This window comes from Megachile rotundata, chromosome 12 (assembly GCF_050947335.1).
Source record: "Megachile rotundata isolate GNS110a chromosome 12, iyMegRotu1, whole genome shotgun sequence".
In the NCBI taxonomy this organism is placed as follows: domain Eukaryota; kingdom Metazoa; phylum Arthropoda; class Insecta; order Hymenoptera; family Megachilidae; genus Megachile; species Megachile rotundata.
The window spans coordinates 5,216,999-5,231,963 of NC_134994.1; the positions used below are offsets into that span (position 1 = coordinate 5,216,999).

At 26.2% G+C, this 14,965-nt stretch overlaps 5 protein-coding genes across 15 annotated transcripts; 3 read left to right on the forward strand and 2 right to left on the reverse strand.

Annotated features, from left to right (window-relative positions):
* Positions 1-1,591: 1,591 nt before the first annotated feature.
* Positions 1,592-3,398, forward strand: TfIIA-S (general transcription factor IIA subunit 2). 2 transcript variants are annotated; one of them, XM_076538460.1, is made up of 4 exons: positions 1,592-2,000; positions 2,254-2,358; positions 2,438-2,567; positions 2,678-3,398. In XM_076538460.1, the coding sequence occupies exons 1-4, from the start codon at positions 1,974-1,976 to the stop codon at positions 2,707-2,709; spliced, it is 294 nt and encodes a 97-aa protein (XP_076394575.1). In that variant the 5' UTR covers positions 1,592-1,973; the 3' UTR covers positions 2,710-3,398. The 2 variants fall into 2 exon arrangements, with proteins under 2 accessions (XP_076394575.1, XP_003699563.1); XM_003699515.3 differs by having other exon boundaries at positions 1,608-1,971.
* S2P (membrane-bound transcription factor site-2 protease) lies at positions 2,483-5,690 on the reverse strand. Its single transcript, XM_003699514.3, has 6 exons — positions 5,387-5,690; positions 4,911-5,189; positions 4,390-4,740; positions 4,085-4,243; positions 3,714-3,971; positions 2,483-3,630 (listed from the first exon to the last, which is right to left on the reverse strand). The coding sequence occupies exons 1-6, from the start codon at positions 5,459-5,461 to the stop codon at positions 3,262-3,264; spliced, it is 1,491 nt and encodes a 496-aa protein (XP_003699562.1). The 5' UTR covers positions 5,462-5,690; the 3' UTR covers positions 2,483-3,261.
* Positions 5,691-5,897: 207 nt separating this feature from the next.
* Positions 5,898-9,417, forward strand: LOC100880627 (8-oxo-dGDP phosphatase NUDT18). The gene is made up of 4 exons (XM_003699513.3): positions 5,898-6,291; positions 6,557-7,088; positions 7,610-7,715; positions 7,831-9,417. Exons 1-4 carry the CDS (start codon positions 6,189-6,191, stop codon positions 8,068-8,070), a joined length of 981 nt encoding a protein of 326 aa, XP_003699561.1. The 5' UTR covers positions 5,898-6,188; the 3' UTR covers positions 8,071-9,417.
* On the reverse strand, positions 9,047-12,294 carry LOC100880513 (uncharacterized). 3 transcript variants are annotated; one of them, XM_012284498.2, is made up of 3 exons: positions 12,169-12,294; positions 10,988-11,206; positions 9,047-10,831 (listed from the first exon to the last, which is right to left on the reverse strand). In XM_012284498.2, the coding sequence occupies exons 1-3, from the start codon at positions 12,277-12,279 to the stop codon at positions 9,911-9,913; spliced, it is 1,251 nt and encodes a 416-aa protein (XP_012139888.1). In that variant the 5' UTR covers positions 12,280-12,294; the 3' UTR covers positions 9,047-9,910. The 3 variants fall into 3 exon arrangements, with proteins under 3 accessions (XP_012139888.1, XP_012139898.1, XP_003699560.1); XM_012284508.2 differs by lacking the exon at positions 12,169-12,294 and adding an exon at positions 11,970-12,109; XM_003699512.3 differs by lacking the exon at positions 12,169-12,294 and adding an exon at positions 11,443-11,748.
* On the forward strand, positions 11,954-14,798 carry LOC100881848 (transmembrane protein 39A). 8 transcript variants are annotated; one of them, XM_076538456.1, is made up of 8 exons: positions 11,956-12,152; positions 12,763-13,098; positions 13,207-13,346; positions 13,428-13,526; positions 13,621-13,730; positions 13,811-14,063; positions 14,214-14,421; positions 14,527-14,798. In XM_076538456.1, exons 1-8 carry the CDS (start codon positions 11,973-11,975, stop codon positions 14,779-14,781), a joined length of 1,581 nt encoding a protein of 526 aa, XP_076394571.1. In that variant the 5' UTR covers positions 11,956-11,972; the 3' UTR covers positions 14,782-14,798. The 8 variants fall into 8 exon arrangements, with proteins under 8 accessions (XP_076394573.1, XP_076394571.1, XP_012139875.2 ...); XM_012284485.2 differs by having other exon boundaries at positions 13,624-13,730; XM_012284462.2 differs by lacking the exon at positions 11,956-12,152 and adding an exon at positions 12,319-12,576 and having other exon boundaries at positions 12,685-13,098.
* The last annotated feature ends 167 nt before the right edge of the window (positions 14,799-14,965 follow it).

Consider the following 14,965-nt stretch of genomic DNA (forward strand, 5'->3'; position numbering starts at 1 on the left):
AAACTTTTTTTAAACTCTGATCTCTGTTATTTTAATTGAAAGGCTAGTTACAAGTAATCTGATAACTTTTACACTGGAACAATGAAATCTGTTTTTCAGTGGCAACTGGTAAAAGAATGCTGGAGATACAGCAATAAAACTAAACTATGTTCCACGAACAACGTGTATTGTATTATAAACAAAGAAATAGTGATTAATAGTGTAATACAAAATTTTATAAAGTAATAATTAACTTAAAAAGCGAATACTATTTTTACTTTGAAATAACATTTTTTTCGCTATAAAAATTGTTCTATAAATAAAATATAAATTGTCTACATTGTGGAAGCCACATGTATAATAAATGAGAGATATTAATCATTACAACCAATAACATCATAATATGTTTACAAAAACTCAAAAATTATTATTTGAAGCATGACAAATATTATTTGAATAAAATTATTATTATCTGCTACCAACGTTTGAAAATTCCTAAAATCCCGTTTTTACCGGCCACTTAGAGATTCAAAGCGGCGATGTAAGGAACTTCTTATACAAGCAAAATAATCCTGGAAGGTTAGGTAAAAAGATAACATATTAATTATCCGATAATGTATTTCAGAAATGAAGTAATGTGTATACGTGTTGCAAAACCTAATATGTAATTGAACTTTCTGTTTCACCGTTCAGAAGTTATTTAAAATTTTACCATCTGCATGTCACATTCAACATTATCGATTCGATTTAGAATAAAACAGTGGTGCTAGTCGGTAAAAATTATAATTGAATCTGTCACTGCATCATAAAGCAATCGGTAACCCTGGCACAATCGATATTCTGTTGCAGTCGATAATTAAATACCAGTATACGCGCATGTAAGGTCTGCTCTGGAGAAAATGGCAGCTAAGGGAATGTTCCATCGTCCTATCACCTGAAATAACAATCGAGCATTGGTTTACGTTATTCCCGACTTATAATAGGCATTTTAAAATAGTAAAATTTGTACATGTTTGCCAGAGAGATGGCGCTACCTGTTTCATTTTCGTAAAAATCCAATCAATATTAATTTTACTGATTAATGTGTCATATGTGTATTTTATATCTATTAATGTTGATTTAATGCTGTTTGCAATATATTCCGTAAGTCCGAAGATGCGGATTATATGTTCAGAATAGTTCGTACACTACTGTGTCTCGTCGGTAATATAGAGAATAACACTGAAATGGTAAAAAATTGTTCGAGTCGCCAAAAACCGTTTTCACAAATATTTCCTTTAAAGAAAGGAGCTCGTTTGTAAAATTTGACCAGTATCGGAATATGACGGTACTCCGTAGTTCCTTTTCCCTTTATGTTTCAAATAAGTTATTGATAAATGAGATGCTTGTAATAATACCTGGTTTCAGATGGAATATTATCATAGCTTCACGTATTATGATCTAGTAATCGATATCGTTTTGCAAAAACTTCTGTAGATAATCTCCAAAAAATAATAAGTTAAGTGTCACGATTCATTTACGTCATAATGTAACTTATTATCGCACATTTTCTTTTATAATGTGTTCTTTGGAACGGAGATATCTACGCTCGCTAAATACATTATTCAGGTATTCTAAATTCGCCGCTCTAAATAGATGGCATAACAAAACCTCTAATTCTTTTGCACAATTGATCATTCAGTACATAGAACAGGAAGTTCCATAAGACGATGGCTCTATATCAATTTTATAACTAGTCTGTGGTGCAATCTCTTGTGAAACAAAGTATACAAACAAGTGCTGTAAGAACTTCACCAGAGATACAGTTGGATACAGTTAATCAACAAATATCGTTAAAGGTTTCCATTACGCATGAGGGTTATTTCTTCTTCAGATAACATCGATTTGTTTTAATATTGTGCCTATTATATACTAAGTACAATGTCTTATCAATTATATCGAAATACAACGTTAGGTAATACGTTACAAGAGAGTCTTGACGAACTGATTCAGGTATGCATGTAAAAGTATGCACTATTGAGGTTAGAATCTGCAGTAAATACTACATAAATTAATATAACAATAGTGAGATCAAACTAATTTTTGGCATAAAATAACGTGGATACCATAATCTGCTTATGTTGTAAATGTCAAAAAATAATTAAGGAAATGTGTCAACTTTTTTATACATCTAAGAATAATAGATTTGATGAACATGATACAAGTATATAAAATTGTTTGAAATTAATTTCTTTTTTAATGATCGTTTACATATCATAATTTTACATGTTATAGTATGGACAAATCACACCACAATTAGCTCTTAAAGTATTATTACAATTTGATAAGGCAATAAATCAAGCACTTGCTACTAGAGTAAAATCAAGACTTACATTTAAGGTAATTTTATTTAATTGTATTTAGCTGACTATAACTAGTTAACTTTTTGGCATAATTATCGGTTGTATATACTTTTCAGGCTGGTAAATTAAATACTTATAGATTTTGTGATAATGTATGGACATTTATGCTTAATGATGTTGAATTTCGTGAAGTTCAGGAAGTTGCAATGGTAGATAAAGTAAAAATTGTTGCTTGCGATGGAAAAAGTAAGTAATCCCTTTTTTTTGTTCATTTATATATTTATAAATTTATTTATAATAGAAAGGATCAATATCCATATTTACAAAATTTATTAATTATTTTTGTATTGTTGTAGCACTAGATGCAGATGCAGCAACAAAACGATAACGTCACTTTCTTATACAATTAAATATACACTACTATTATATAACAAGTAAAAAAAAAAAATACTAGCCATAAAAAAGTTTCATAATAGATAACAATTTAAGCAAAATACATGTACATGTTTAATATAGGTATACAGTTTTTATTCATTTTCCAACATCGATTAAATTTGATTATGTAACAACTGGTATCATGACACTATGTTAAAAGTAGAAACATAAAATTCACCTGTTTTTTTATCATATCAAAATTTAGCACTAGCTTTATTTTTATAATGTATTTGGAAATGAATAGATTTTACACGTACTATATCTACTACCATAACTTACTCTTAAAAAGTATGAAAATATATAATTGTAATCTTTCTATGTGGTCCAATTTGTTCCAAAGATGTAAATAATTCTTCGAATGAGACTGTAAGATTCATTAGAATTTATTAACGTGTTTATATAAGTGATATAAGGTGGCATTAAGATTATATAAGGAAATAATTCATTGTGGTGTATTTTGTATTATGAACAAAAACTTTTAATATTAACAACATTCTTTTACTACTTATAATAATTTATTCATAAGTAAATACAGTAAGTTTATAATAAGAAGTAATGTACCTATACTTGTTACCATTAATATGATAGTCTGTCTAATATTTTTATTATGCGGTGTGAAATTTAATAAATAAAGTAAAAGTATATTTATGATATATTGCCCATCCAAAAAGAAACAAGGCACAATATTAATAACTGCTAATCCTGCAGAGAAGACTGTCACATATTTGCAAAGTAATGCTAAAGCTTCTGGTAATTTAGGGTTTAAAAATGAATATTTTGGTACCCAATCAGATACATCAACTGTTCTATAAATATCTGCTGGATGTCCAAAATATAAAACATCTTTTCCTTCTCTTCTTTTTATTTGTACAATCTGTAATAAAAATTAATTGTTAATATCATATCATTAACTGTATATTTAAGAAAATATTTTACATTATTAATTATTAATATTACCTTAGTAATATTATCCAGAGAAGGTTTTAAGCAATGAGTATCTTGAAACAAACACTCATGACTAGCATGACAAAAATTTTGTGATTGATTAATCATTATTCTGGCTGGAAGGCAAGAATGTGGAGGTAAATGAAGAGGAGCAGATTGTGGTCCCTCAATATATTCAAAGCACACACTTCCACTAGCTTCACTATCTGAAGTACAACAGTTTATAACTCCATTAGTTTTCTGTCTAGATGGAACTGATTCATCATATTCCTAAAATAATAATATTGGAATATTATATAAAAACAATTCAAGAATAATAGTAGATTTATCATAAAATTAATTACAGTATATTTCGAAAAATGCACGTATAAATTGAATATTACCTGAATAAATGACTGCTTAACACAATATCCAAGAGCAGGCTGATTTACTGTATCTAATATACAATCATACCAATCTTCAGTCTGTTTTATGGGACAATCATTTATCTCATAGATTATGTCTTGTTCAAGAAGTCCTGCTCGACCTAACACAGGTGAATTCTATAAACATAAATTTTTATAATAAAAAGAACTTACCATTTATAATACAAAATTATTCTCTCTACATTTATTGATTGTACAATTAATTTGTATTTGAAAACTAAATAAATAAAATATAGAAAATGTTTAGCATCACTTTTGCTTACAGGTAAAATAGTTTTTACATAAATTCCATTCCCAACTGTATAAAATGGAGCCCATAACCATGTAGAAAGCATAAGAACTGTTGCAGCTAATGTGGCAAGTATTATGTTATGCCAAATTCCTGCACAAGTCACTCGTAGCTGATTCTTCAATGGTAACGAAGTAAGTTGTTCACTGCTTATATGTACATAAGCTATAGGTATTGTAAATGCAATTAATATTCCTAAGCCAAATAACTGAACATCTTCTCTTGCTGCAGCTAATGCATGACCTAACTCATGCACAATACTGCAAACTGCTAATGTAATGATATAATATCCAAGTTCATTGAAAGGTACATCTATTCCAGGTAACTGTAAAAAGTGAAGAAATATTTTATATTAAACTTAAAAAAAATTACTGAACAATGAAATTTTACGTTTTTAATAAAATTTAATGTGAAACACCTATTACTTTATAATAATAATATTATAAGAAGATAATTTTATAATCACTTATATACTTTTACATAAAAATGAATTACCATTGGCTCTAATAGTGGTTCAGAATTACTATCGTCAAGAGATGGCCCATTACTCCATATATTAAATGTCATCTTTAAAATTGCAATTGTGGCGATAGGCAATAGAATGATACTAATAATGACTCCTGCATTAAACCAAGCAGTCCAAAATTTAGAACGATCCATTCCCCATTTAATTATCTTACGGTTAAACGCTGTAGTGAACCATTTTATTCTTAACACTTGAACCTCCAATCCAGTATTTTTTAAAAAGTAAAGATATGGATAATGTGAACATGTCTGAAATATAAATAAAAATTATTTCTTGGTTATAATGAATAAATTAGGTATTTTATAAACGAAATTATATGAAATTATGTTATTACTAATACTCAATCACATAGTAATGCTTTAAACTATAAATTGATTGATTATATTTAATATTATACAATTGTATCCTTGTATGTAAAATAGTAATTATTTTTAACAATATATACCTTAAAAATAGTGTCAAAGAAAAATAATGAACAATGAATAAGACCTATAGCAATTAATACATTTAAAGCTTCCATTTTTCAACACTTTATTTCGATGTTTTATGTTAATACTTCTCATATTACATATTGCATATATCAATTCTTTCTTGCTGCGAGTATACAATGCAACTTGAACAAAATAGCTGATTTTGCGGTCAGTTGTATAGATAATATATTAGTCAAACGTGACTTGCTGACAGTTACATTCCCTAGAAAGTATAATTTTTAGTTCAACAAAGATATTTAATTCATTAATCAATTCAAATATAGCACTTTATATACAGATAATATTACTATAATATTATTTTAATTAAACAATGGTACCCTACAAAAATGAAACAATTATTACAAAATAAAGTTACTAACGTTCTTTAACGTTAAAATACCTATTCTTAAATTCACATATTGGGTGAAATAGTTTTTTTGACTAATAAATATTTATTTCGATTTTATTATCTTATTTTCTATTTGACACGTGGTATATATTCATGATGCATACCCGGTGGAAAATTTTTAAATTTTGGTTGTATGGGGAATACATTATGCGAATACAGTATAGTGATCTAAATCTAGTGTCAATTTAATTATAACTGTATTCAGAATGTATACATACGTCTAATTCAACCATGTGTAATCATTATCACTTTTACTTTGTTTATAACCTTATGCATTGTTAAATTAGAAGGCATGGTACATTATATTTAATATATAATTTGTATAAGTATTTGATTTGTGTACATTTCGAAATTAAAGTTATACTGACATGTCTCTAACTATTGAGAAACAAATTGAATTATTATTAGCTGGTCATCCTTTAGAAATTGATACACAGGAAACTAACCATGCCGTACAAAATGAAATTATAGGTAACGATTTTTGTATATTATTAAATGTTATTAATTTATGAATATATGATTTATCAATATATATTCTGTCGTTACAAGGTTTAAATTAAATTATTTATTGTACACTAATATTAAAGTCATAAATAAATATTTAACAAAATATGTTGCACGCTATATTCTATTCAGTTAATATTATTTTTGATTTCCATAATTTTATTGTACCTTTCTTGGGATAATTATAATCTGTCTTTAGCAATTCATATAAAAAAAATATATGCATTATTAGGGATAAAAGGAACTGTTAATAACTATGTACCAATTTGTCAAAAAACTGTGACATATATTGTTGCTGCTGTAATTGTAAATAATCAAGGAGAAGTATTAATGATTCAAGAAGCAAAAGCTTCTTGCAATGGAAAATGGTATTTACCAGCTGGTCGAGTTGAACCTAATGAAACTTTATCAGATGCTATTAAAAGGGAAGTTTTAGAAGAAACAGGCCTTATATTACAGCCAGAAACATTGATATTAATAGAGTGTGCAAGTGGTTCATGGTTTAGATTTGTATTCAATGGCAAAATAACTGGTGGTAAATTAAAAACATTAGATGAAGCAAATGAAGAATCTTTACAAGCAAGTTGGGTATATAATATAAATGATTTACCACTAAGATCACACGATATTGTTTCTTTAATAGAAAGAGCTAAAACTTATACCATGAATAAAGATATTTCACAACATCCATATTTAATGCCAGTTAATAAGTCATTGAATAAGCTATTGTTACGGCTTACAATCACTTCAAAGAAACGAGCAACGTAAGTTGAATGTACTTGAAAAATATTTTATACAAACTTTATATTATATGGAAATTTTATATTTAACTTTATACATATGTTACTGCTTATGCTTGATTTCTGTTTAGTATTTGCACTTTCAGTATAAGGTCAATGGTGTTAGTTTTCATAACACAGCAAGATCAATTTGATTATGACTGTGAATGTGGATGAACGCTTTAGGTTGGAGTAATAATAGGTACACATTATATGCACATGCACTTGTACATACACATATATAACAATTAAATTACTCTCATATTGTTTCTTTCTTTTAAAAACTTATATTACTAATCACTCTCATTTCTATCAAACATAAATTATATCCATTTTTTGTTAACTTAGTCTATTAGTAATTATATCTTGCACAATAATAACAGCTTAACTTATAAACTATATTGTATTGTAATTATAAGCTTAATTCATTACTTAAAATTACATAAAACTTTTTATGCAGTTTAATTATAATATTAAATTCTTATTATTATATATTTTATCAACAGGAATAAATTACATGTTCTTGTGTCAGATACAACACCATTTTATTTACCAGTCTGTGAAATTAATCCAAATCGCAGTCTTCTTTCTACTTTACATAGCTTTATGGAGGTAAATTGATACACTAAGTATGAGGGTATATCTTTTCGAAATACCAAATAAAAATATTTGTTTTTTATTTACTACAAATTATAATACTATATTTTATATTTCATAAATTGTTTAGGAACTATTTGGAAGTGAAGTTGCACCACATAAGCCACATGGTATAATAACTGTAGACTTCAGTGGAGGTCAAGGAGGAGATGGATTATGTTTAACACTACTGGTTTCATTTAAGTTGCCAGTAGAAGATGTAGCTGCTGTTGGAAAATTCGTTTGGTATGAATTGCCTGAAAATTTAGCTGCAAGTATTACTTACCGTTTGCCACGAAACATGACCGTGCCTTTACACGTTATACGATAATCTGATACAATATTTGCATATTATGCATTTGAAATTTCAAATATGAAGTATTTCATTCACTTTCAACCTAAATATGAAATTAAAATTTATGCTGGAAATATTAATATTATTCCAAAATTTATAAACTGTTAAAATGTGAATTCTAAAAATTCTAAATTATTATATAATATTGATACACAAATTAAAATGAAACAATTAACACGCACATATACATATATATTCATACATTCCAAGCACTGTTATAACACAACAACTTTATATTAGCCAGATATATTTATACATCTGCTTAACAATACCTAACCATATTAGGGAAATATTTACGAGCATAAATTTATGTTTATCCTAGTCTATACCAATGACTTTTTTAACAAGAACAAGCATATAATTTATAACTTTCATAAGAATTTATAATGTAAAACGACTAATATTAGATTTTAATCATTTATATGAACTTTTATATTTTGCATTATTAAAGAAAGCTGCAGGTGTTTCTAATTATTATTAAAAGTTTTTAGAAATTCCTTTAGATTATAGTATATAAAAATCGATACATGCAGTTTATAATTTTATTTATATTTAATCAAATTTCAAAAAGTATTTAATAAAATAAATAAAATTTTATTCTTATATATTATAAAAATTTAAAGAATATTATTATTGCCGATATTACTTACATTCCAAATATTTAATTATTTGTTGAGCACAAAATAAGAACAAACATGTATGTGTATGTATTATATACATATACATATATACAAATGTATTTTTGCAAAAATATACATTATAAATATTATTTATTTTATGAATATTATTTAACATTGTTTACATACTAAACGCTTTGAAAAAGTTTTAGAAATATTTATGTAAATTAATTTTCTAATGAATAAAATATTTATTAACAAAAATATTAATTATAAATTAACACGTGGAAAGTAGTTGTAATACTACTTTAAAATGAATAAAACACTTTACCAAGTTATTGCTCCATAGAAATTTATTTTGTATTTAAATAAAGAGCATAAGATATGTCCAGAGTATAGATATGAAAACTTCAATATTAATATTTAAAGATTTGAAATATCACAGAAATATACATAAACGTTTTTATAAAATCTCCACATATGTATACTTTTGACTTATTCTATAAACTGCAGTCCAATAGAAAAATCTTTTATACAAAACGAGTATGTATGTAATAAAAAGAAAAGCTGTTATGTATAACATAAGTTATATATTGTAATCTATAATGTTATATTAATAAATGCTGAATTTTGTTTTTACAAAAAGTGACTCTATATTGATTAATACCTTCCGAAAATATTAAAAAATTTTTATCAGCTATCAAATTTTCGTAAATTTAAATCAATTTATTTAAATATGAATCGCAGGAAATATTATTTTTAGAATTAATATCTCAAAAATCGCATGAAAGACAATTTCATATGTAATACTTTATACGTTAAATGACTTAAAATAAAATAATGAAAAGCTTAAGCACTTTATGAAAATAAGCATTGTGAAATATCAGAACAGAGGAGATTTGTATAAGAAATTATTTATAAATTCAGTTTTTAAATTATAGTTATTGAAGAATGAATTTATAAATAATTAGTCAATTATGTGAAATTGCACATATTCAAACTGTACTCTGTACATGTGTTAAGTGTACAATACTAACTGCTTACAAAACAGCTGCCTTATGTGTAATTCAGAAAATACATATTTATACATTTAAAACGAAAGAAATTTTTAATTCTGTAACGTATTTGTATTTCTATTATAAAATAAGTTCATAAGCTTCATTAGCAGCGATTTATTTTAATATTTACTTAATATATACTTAAGACGATGTTGGTGTTAATATTTCAAGTGTATTTGTTACTTCATTATTACTTTCATTTTTTATAGGAACAATATTGTTTGTACTAGGCATTAGATTAGTATCAATGGTTTGAGTCAATGACAAATTATTGAATGAATTTAAAGATGCAGCACTATTAAGATTTACCATAGTATAAATTGCTTGTTTTTCATTATTTTCACATTGATTAACATAAGTACTATTATTTATAGTATGTTTTTTCATATGTGTTGTTAAATTTCCACTATGATAAAAATCTTTTCCACAAACTTTACACTGAAATGGTTTAATTCCAGAATGTATCCTTTCATGTATTGATAAATTTCCACTATGTCTAAATTCTTTACCACATACAGTACATTTGTAAGGTTTAACACCCGAATGAGTTCTTAAATGTGTTGACAAATTTCCACTGTGACTAAACATTTTTCCACATATTTGACAACCATAAGGTCTTTCACCAGAATGTGTTCTCATATGAATAGCTAAATTTCCACTGTGAGTAAAAGATTTTTCACATTGATTACATTTATAAGGCCGTTCTCCGTTATGGGTCCTCATATGTATAAATAAATTACTTTTGTGCCCAAATTCTTTAAAGCAAATTTCACACTGACATTTGAATTTTTTCTGTGCATTTGTTTCTAAAGAACTGTTAGGTAGTCTTCCAGAATGATTAGGTTTTATTGTTAATATGGGTTCTGAAGTAATTAGCATTTGATTTTCATATTTTCCTTGTTGCATAGTTTGACAAAATTGTGATTGTTGTTCTTTTTGAATCACATCTATAATATGACATTGTTGATTCATCTGACTCTGAGTTAAATTTCTTTCCTGATTAACTTGAAATAACATACTGTTTTGTACATAATCTTTCATATACATCAAGGAACCATTTTCCTAAAATATTTAATACATGCAATTAGTCATTAAGTTTTGTTTTATGGATTATATTAATTACACAATGTAAATATGTAAATGATTTATATTTTTAAGTAAAATTTGATATATTCATAAATGAAGTATTTATAACAGATCTTAAGAATTAAAACCCACTTCTGTTTGAAATAAGCTTTGCTGGCCATGAATTTCTGTTTTTGTTCGTATTTCATTTTGCGTATGATCCCAAAAGATTGGTAACTGATTATATTTATAATCATTATCTTCATCATTAAATGTTGGATATTTGGAGATGTTTGAAACGTTAATTTTCCCATCAGAATTAACATCTTCCATTCCCATACACTCATGTTTTATTTGTATAGGATTAAACATCTATAATTATAATTTAAAATAATAATTATAATGATTGATGATCAATACATTTTTTCTACATTATTTGTAAATAAGTTGATTACTAAAAAATTAATTAAACCACTTTCAACTAATGAAATTAAAAATACTAAAACTATATTTTAAAGGTCATATGCAATTTTTTATAAAAAAGCATAAATTTTTAAAATTAAGGAACAATAGTTAAGATCAGTAATTACATATATAAAATTTATTACATTTTTAAAAAGATATATTAAAATCAATAGCCACTTTTTTGGTATCTGTAATTATTCATAATTTGACTGGATCATTAATTTTGAAACAAATAACATAATTAATATACACTGTCACTTCACAAAAATTATTCATTATATAAATGCATGAACAAGTAATTGTTTACAAAACATTGCTTCAAATAACATTAAATATACTAAATAATACTTTATTGTATAAAAGCATTGACTTAAATTATATCTTCAGACAACAATAAAAGTATCCAATTTCTTTGTTTCGTAAATGACAGATTTTTTTTATAGCTAGTAGTGCCATCTGCGAAGATTCAGTTTTCGGATTGCAAGCTATAATATGAATAATTTTATATAAAACGTAACAAAATATAGTATTCAAAGTTTAATTCTTTAAGTAGTAATAAGTGCTACGAGGTTAATTAATTTTTTGTTCATACATTTCATACAAACAAATATATTAATAAATGTTTGCAAAAATGCTATGTATTTATAAAATTAAAACTGTATAATTTCACCTTATGAATATGAAAAACACTTTAAATTTAACAAATTATATCAATGCTAAATACATTAATAAAATTACAAGAGTATTTGTATTTTTTTGTTCTTCAGTAAAATTTATAAACTGCAGGTGTACAGAATATTTCAGAACACGTAGGATCTACTTCAGAAATGGCAGAGGTTACAAAACACAAAAGGTTCATATGAACTTACGTTCGTTAGTGAGTTTAGATAATTTCGAAACAAAAACAAGTTGAATTTATGTTTGTTTACATTTTTTGTGTTATTTTTTAACCCCTTGTTTATTCCTGAAATTTGTTCCATATATTACGAGACATCTTATATATGTTGGTATTTAGTGTTACCTATAGAGTGCGCTATTTTACTGTGTATTTATGTAAATATATTTACATGTATCAAAATACTGTTACATCAATAACTCTACAGTTTATAAACATTACCAAAAAACGAATTTGTTCATATATTTCATTTGTGAATGTCAAAAAAACATTTTATAATAATTTTCATTAATATTTAAGTGCGCGGTGAAGACCTGTTGGTTAGAAATAATTGTGATATTTCTCGTTTGATTAAAATTTAAAATATGTAATATTTCCAATTGTAAGTAATATTAAATATAAACATTTAAAAATGTTTCATCAAATTCTGTAACAAATTTATTGACATAATACTCATACACCCATTAACTTTACTTATTAACTTTAAAAGTAATTTGTTAGGTTAGGAATATATAAAAACAATAATAGAATTATAGATTATTTGATAATGAATAACTGAAATGTAAAGTTATGCACTATGCCTGGTGGAAGACGAAATGCTGCTAGTAGGAATGGACAAACTAAATCTCAGATTGGTTTTTCCCAATCTGCGAATATTGGAATACGAAGTAATAGTGGAGAAAGGACAGCTGGAAGTGGAGGAGATGATAAAAAGTCAGAAGAACTTTATGGAATGAAGATATTAGTACCAAAACATGTACCCGTACCTGTTGTACCTGTTGACAGTCATTTAACATTTGAAGCTTTGTCTTTGGTTGTGTCAATTATTGCAGCTTCTTTACAAATGCTTAATTTATATAGAACTGTATGGTGGTTACCACATTCTTATAATAATTATACCATGGTATGTAGTTTGAAATATTTTGTATTAGTTTATAAAATACTATATGAATGTTCATTACCATGTTTCTTTTATGCATTATTAAAATAAACATGTATTATATTCTTTCAGAATTTTTATTTAATTGATCCCTATCTGCTCATATTTATTGTAACTATGGTTACAAGACAATTTATTTATTCTCTATTACATCGATTCATTGATATTTCATCTCCAGTTCGTTGGTTGTCTACTGCTCAAAAAATTATGAGGTATACTTTCTACTATATTAAATAAATAGTATAAATGAAATTATATAAATCTTTTTCCAAATATAATATGCTATTTTGCAGAATAACTTTGTTAATTAGTGTGATGAGTATATTGTGTTGGTGTCTCTATCATATGGCTGAAAGGCACAATTCAATGAAGATTTTCTACTTGTGCTATCCGTTTGTATTTTTTTATTCATGTATATGTGTACACATACTAAAGACTTTACACACATACATAGTAACAGTATTTATTATATGTACATTGTTTCAGAAGTTTATCTGTGTATTTTGTGATGTTTGGTGTAAGTGCAACACCTTTTTTTGATATATCTACAACACCTGTATACAGTAAAGATGAAAAGAAGACAAAACTTCTGATGGGTATATAAGTTTTACTTACACCAATAGCATTATTCATATACCTTCAACAGTTAAGCTTAAATTAAATTTAATTTTTGTAGATAAACCTTTACATAACTGCTCTTTAAATGCATCAGCAATCAGAGCAGAAGTTTCAACCTTAAGATCTGATTTCAATCGTCGTTTGAAACGAGCGTTGTTTGCATCTTCTAGCAGTGCTTATGTATGTGGTATTGCACCAATAATATTTGTACCTCAATATTTACATTTTAATGTTTCATGGGTTGTACAACATGTTATTATGTTTTGGCTTGGAAGGATAAGTGCTCATTTCTCTCAAGCTTATTCAGTTAGGTGCGTATTTGTAATTATTTGTGAATGCTCCTTTTATATTATGCATATAATGTATTGTTAAAGTATTAATGTTGTTTCTGAGGAATGCGAACATTAAGAAAATTAAGAAAATTCATTTCCAGAAATTTGATGAATACCCTACTTATTTAGGTACTGCGACGTTTTACATAGAGCAGCATTGCATTTGGGGCGATGGATCAAAATTGAAAATCGTAACAGTCATACCTATGCACAAGCATGGAATGACTCTATTTTGTGGCCTCATGGTTCAATTGTAAGACACAATAAGGAAATTTATCGTTCAGAAGGTTTATGTACCGTAGCAGAACCAGGAAATTCAAATCACTACAGATTTTATGTATGTTATAAAAATAATAATTCACTGTGTTATAAATTGATGTATATGATCATATAGTGAAAATGAGCCGATTTTAATGTGTATTATTTAAATTCTTTGATACAGGCTTTGTTCAGTAATCCCACAATGTTACTTTGTTCATTATTGGGGTTACAGCTCCTTCTTGTGTGCGTGCAATTGTTAATTTTATTACGCACAACCGACTGGTATCAAATATTGTCAATAACATTACTTCTTGTGATCAACTATTATACTTTGTTTAAAGTAACTAGAGATTATCTTATTTGTTGGAAAGTGTATCACGCCGAGCAAATAATACAAGGAAAATCTCAAGTGACTGTAAATCCTGCTATTCAATAAATAATCAGTAAAAATAAGTTGTCTAACGTATTTATCCTTTCATATCTATAAATTTTTATTTAAACATGAAATTTTTCATTTTATGTAACATTTCAGCATATAACAGTAAAAGTAGTATTTTATTATACTCTATTGTAAAAGTATATTACTTAAATTTTACTTTTCTTATTATTATGTTATTTTT

Bases quoted from the DNA above. Each gene is read 5' to 3' on its own strand.
- LOC100880513 (XM_012284498.2), bottom strand. From the start codon at position 12,279: ATGGAACAAATTTCAGGAATAAACAAGGGGTTAAAAAATAACACAAAA. The intron at 11,207-12,168 runs GTAAGTTCATAT...TTATAATTATAG, and splicing joins ATCTAAACTCACTAACGAAC to ATGTTTAATCCTATACAAAT. The intron at 10,832-10,987 runs GTGGGTTTTAAT...TAAATATTTTAG, and splicing joins AAAGCTTATTTCAAACAGAA to GAAAATGGTTCCTTGATGTA.
- S2P (XM_003699514.3), bottom strand. From the start codon at position 5,461: ATGGAAGCTTTAAATGTATTAATTGCTATAGGTCTTATTCATTGTTCA. The intron at 4,244-4,389 runs GTAAGCAAAAGT...TTATGTTTATAG, and splicing joins ATGTAAAAACTATTTTACCT to AATTCACCTGTGTTAGGTCG. The intron at 3,972-4,084 runs GTAATATTCAAT...TTATTATTTTAG, and splicing joins TTAAGCAGTCATTTATTCAG to GAATATGATGAATCAGTTCC.
- LOC100880627 (XM_003699513.3), top strand. From the start codon at position 6,189: ATGTCTCTAACTATTGAGAAACAAATTGAATTATTATTAGCTGGTCAT. The intron at 7,089-7,609 runs GTAAGTTGAATG...TTTTATCAACAG, and splicing joins ACTTCAAAGAAACGAGCAAC to GAATAAATTACATGTTCTTG. The intron at 7,716-7,830 runs GTAAATTGATAC...TAAATTGTTTAG, and splicing joins CTTTACATAGCTTTATGGAG to GAACTATTTGGAAGTGAAGT.
- TfIIA-S (XM_003699515.3), top strand. From the start codon at position 1,900: ATGTCTTATCAATTATATCGAAATACAACGTTAGGTAATACGTTACAA. The intron at 2,359-2,437 runs GTAATTTTATTT...TATACTTTTCAG, and splicing joins AATCAAGACTTACATTTAAG to GCTGGTAAATTAAATACTTA. The intron at 2,568-2,677 runs GTAAGTAATCCC...GTATTGTTGTAG, and splicing joins TGTTGCTTGCGATGGAAAAA to CACTAGATGCAGATGCAGCA.
- LOC100881848 (XM_076538456.1), top strand. From the start codon at position 11,973: ATGAATATGAAAAACACTTTAAATTTAACAAATTATATCAATGCTAAA. The intron at 12,153-12,762 runs GTTCATATGAAC...TGAAATGTAAAG, and splicing joins GAGGTTACAAAACACAAAAG to TTATGCACTATGCCTGGTGG. The intron at 13,527-13,620 runs GTTTGTATTTTT...ACATTGTTTCAG, and splicing joins ATTTTCTACTTGTGCTATCC to AAGTTTATCTGTGTATTTTG.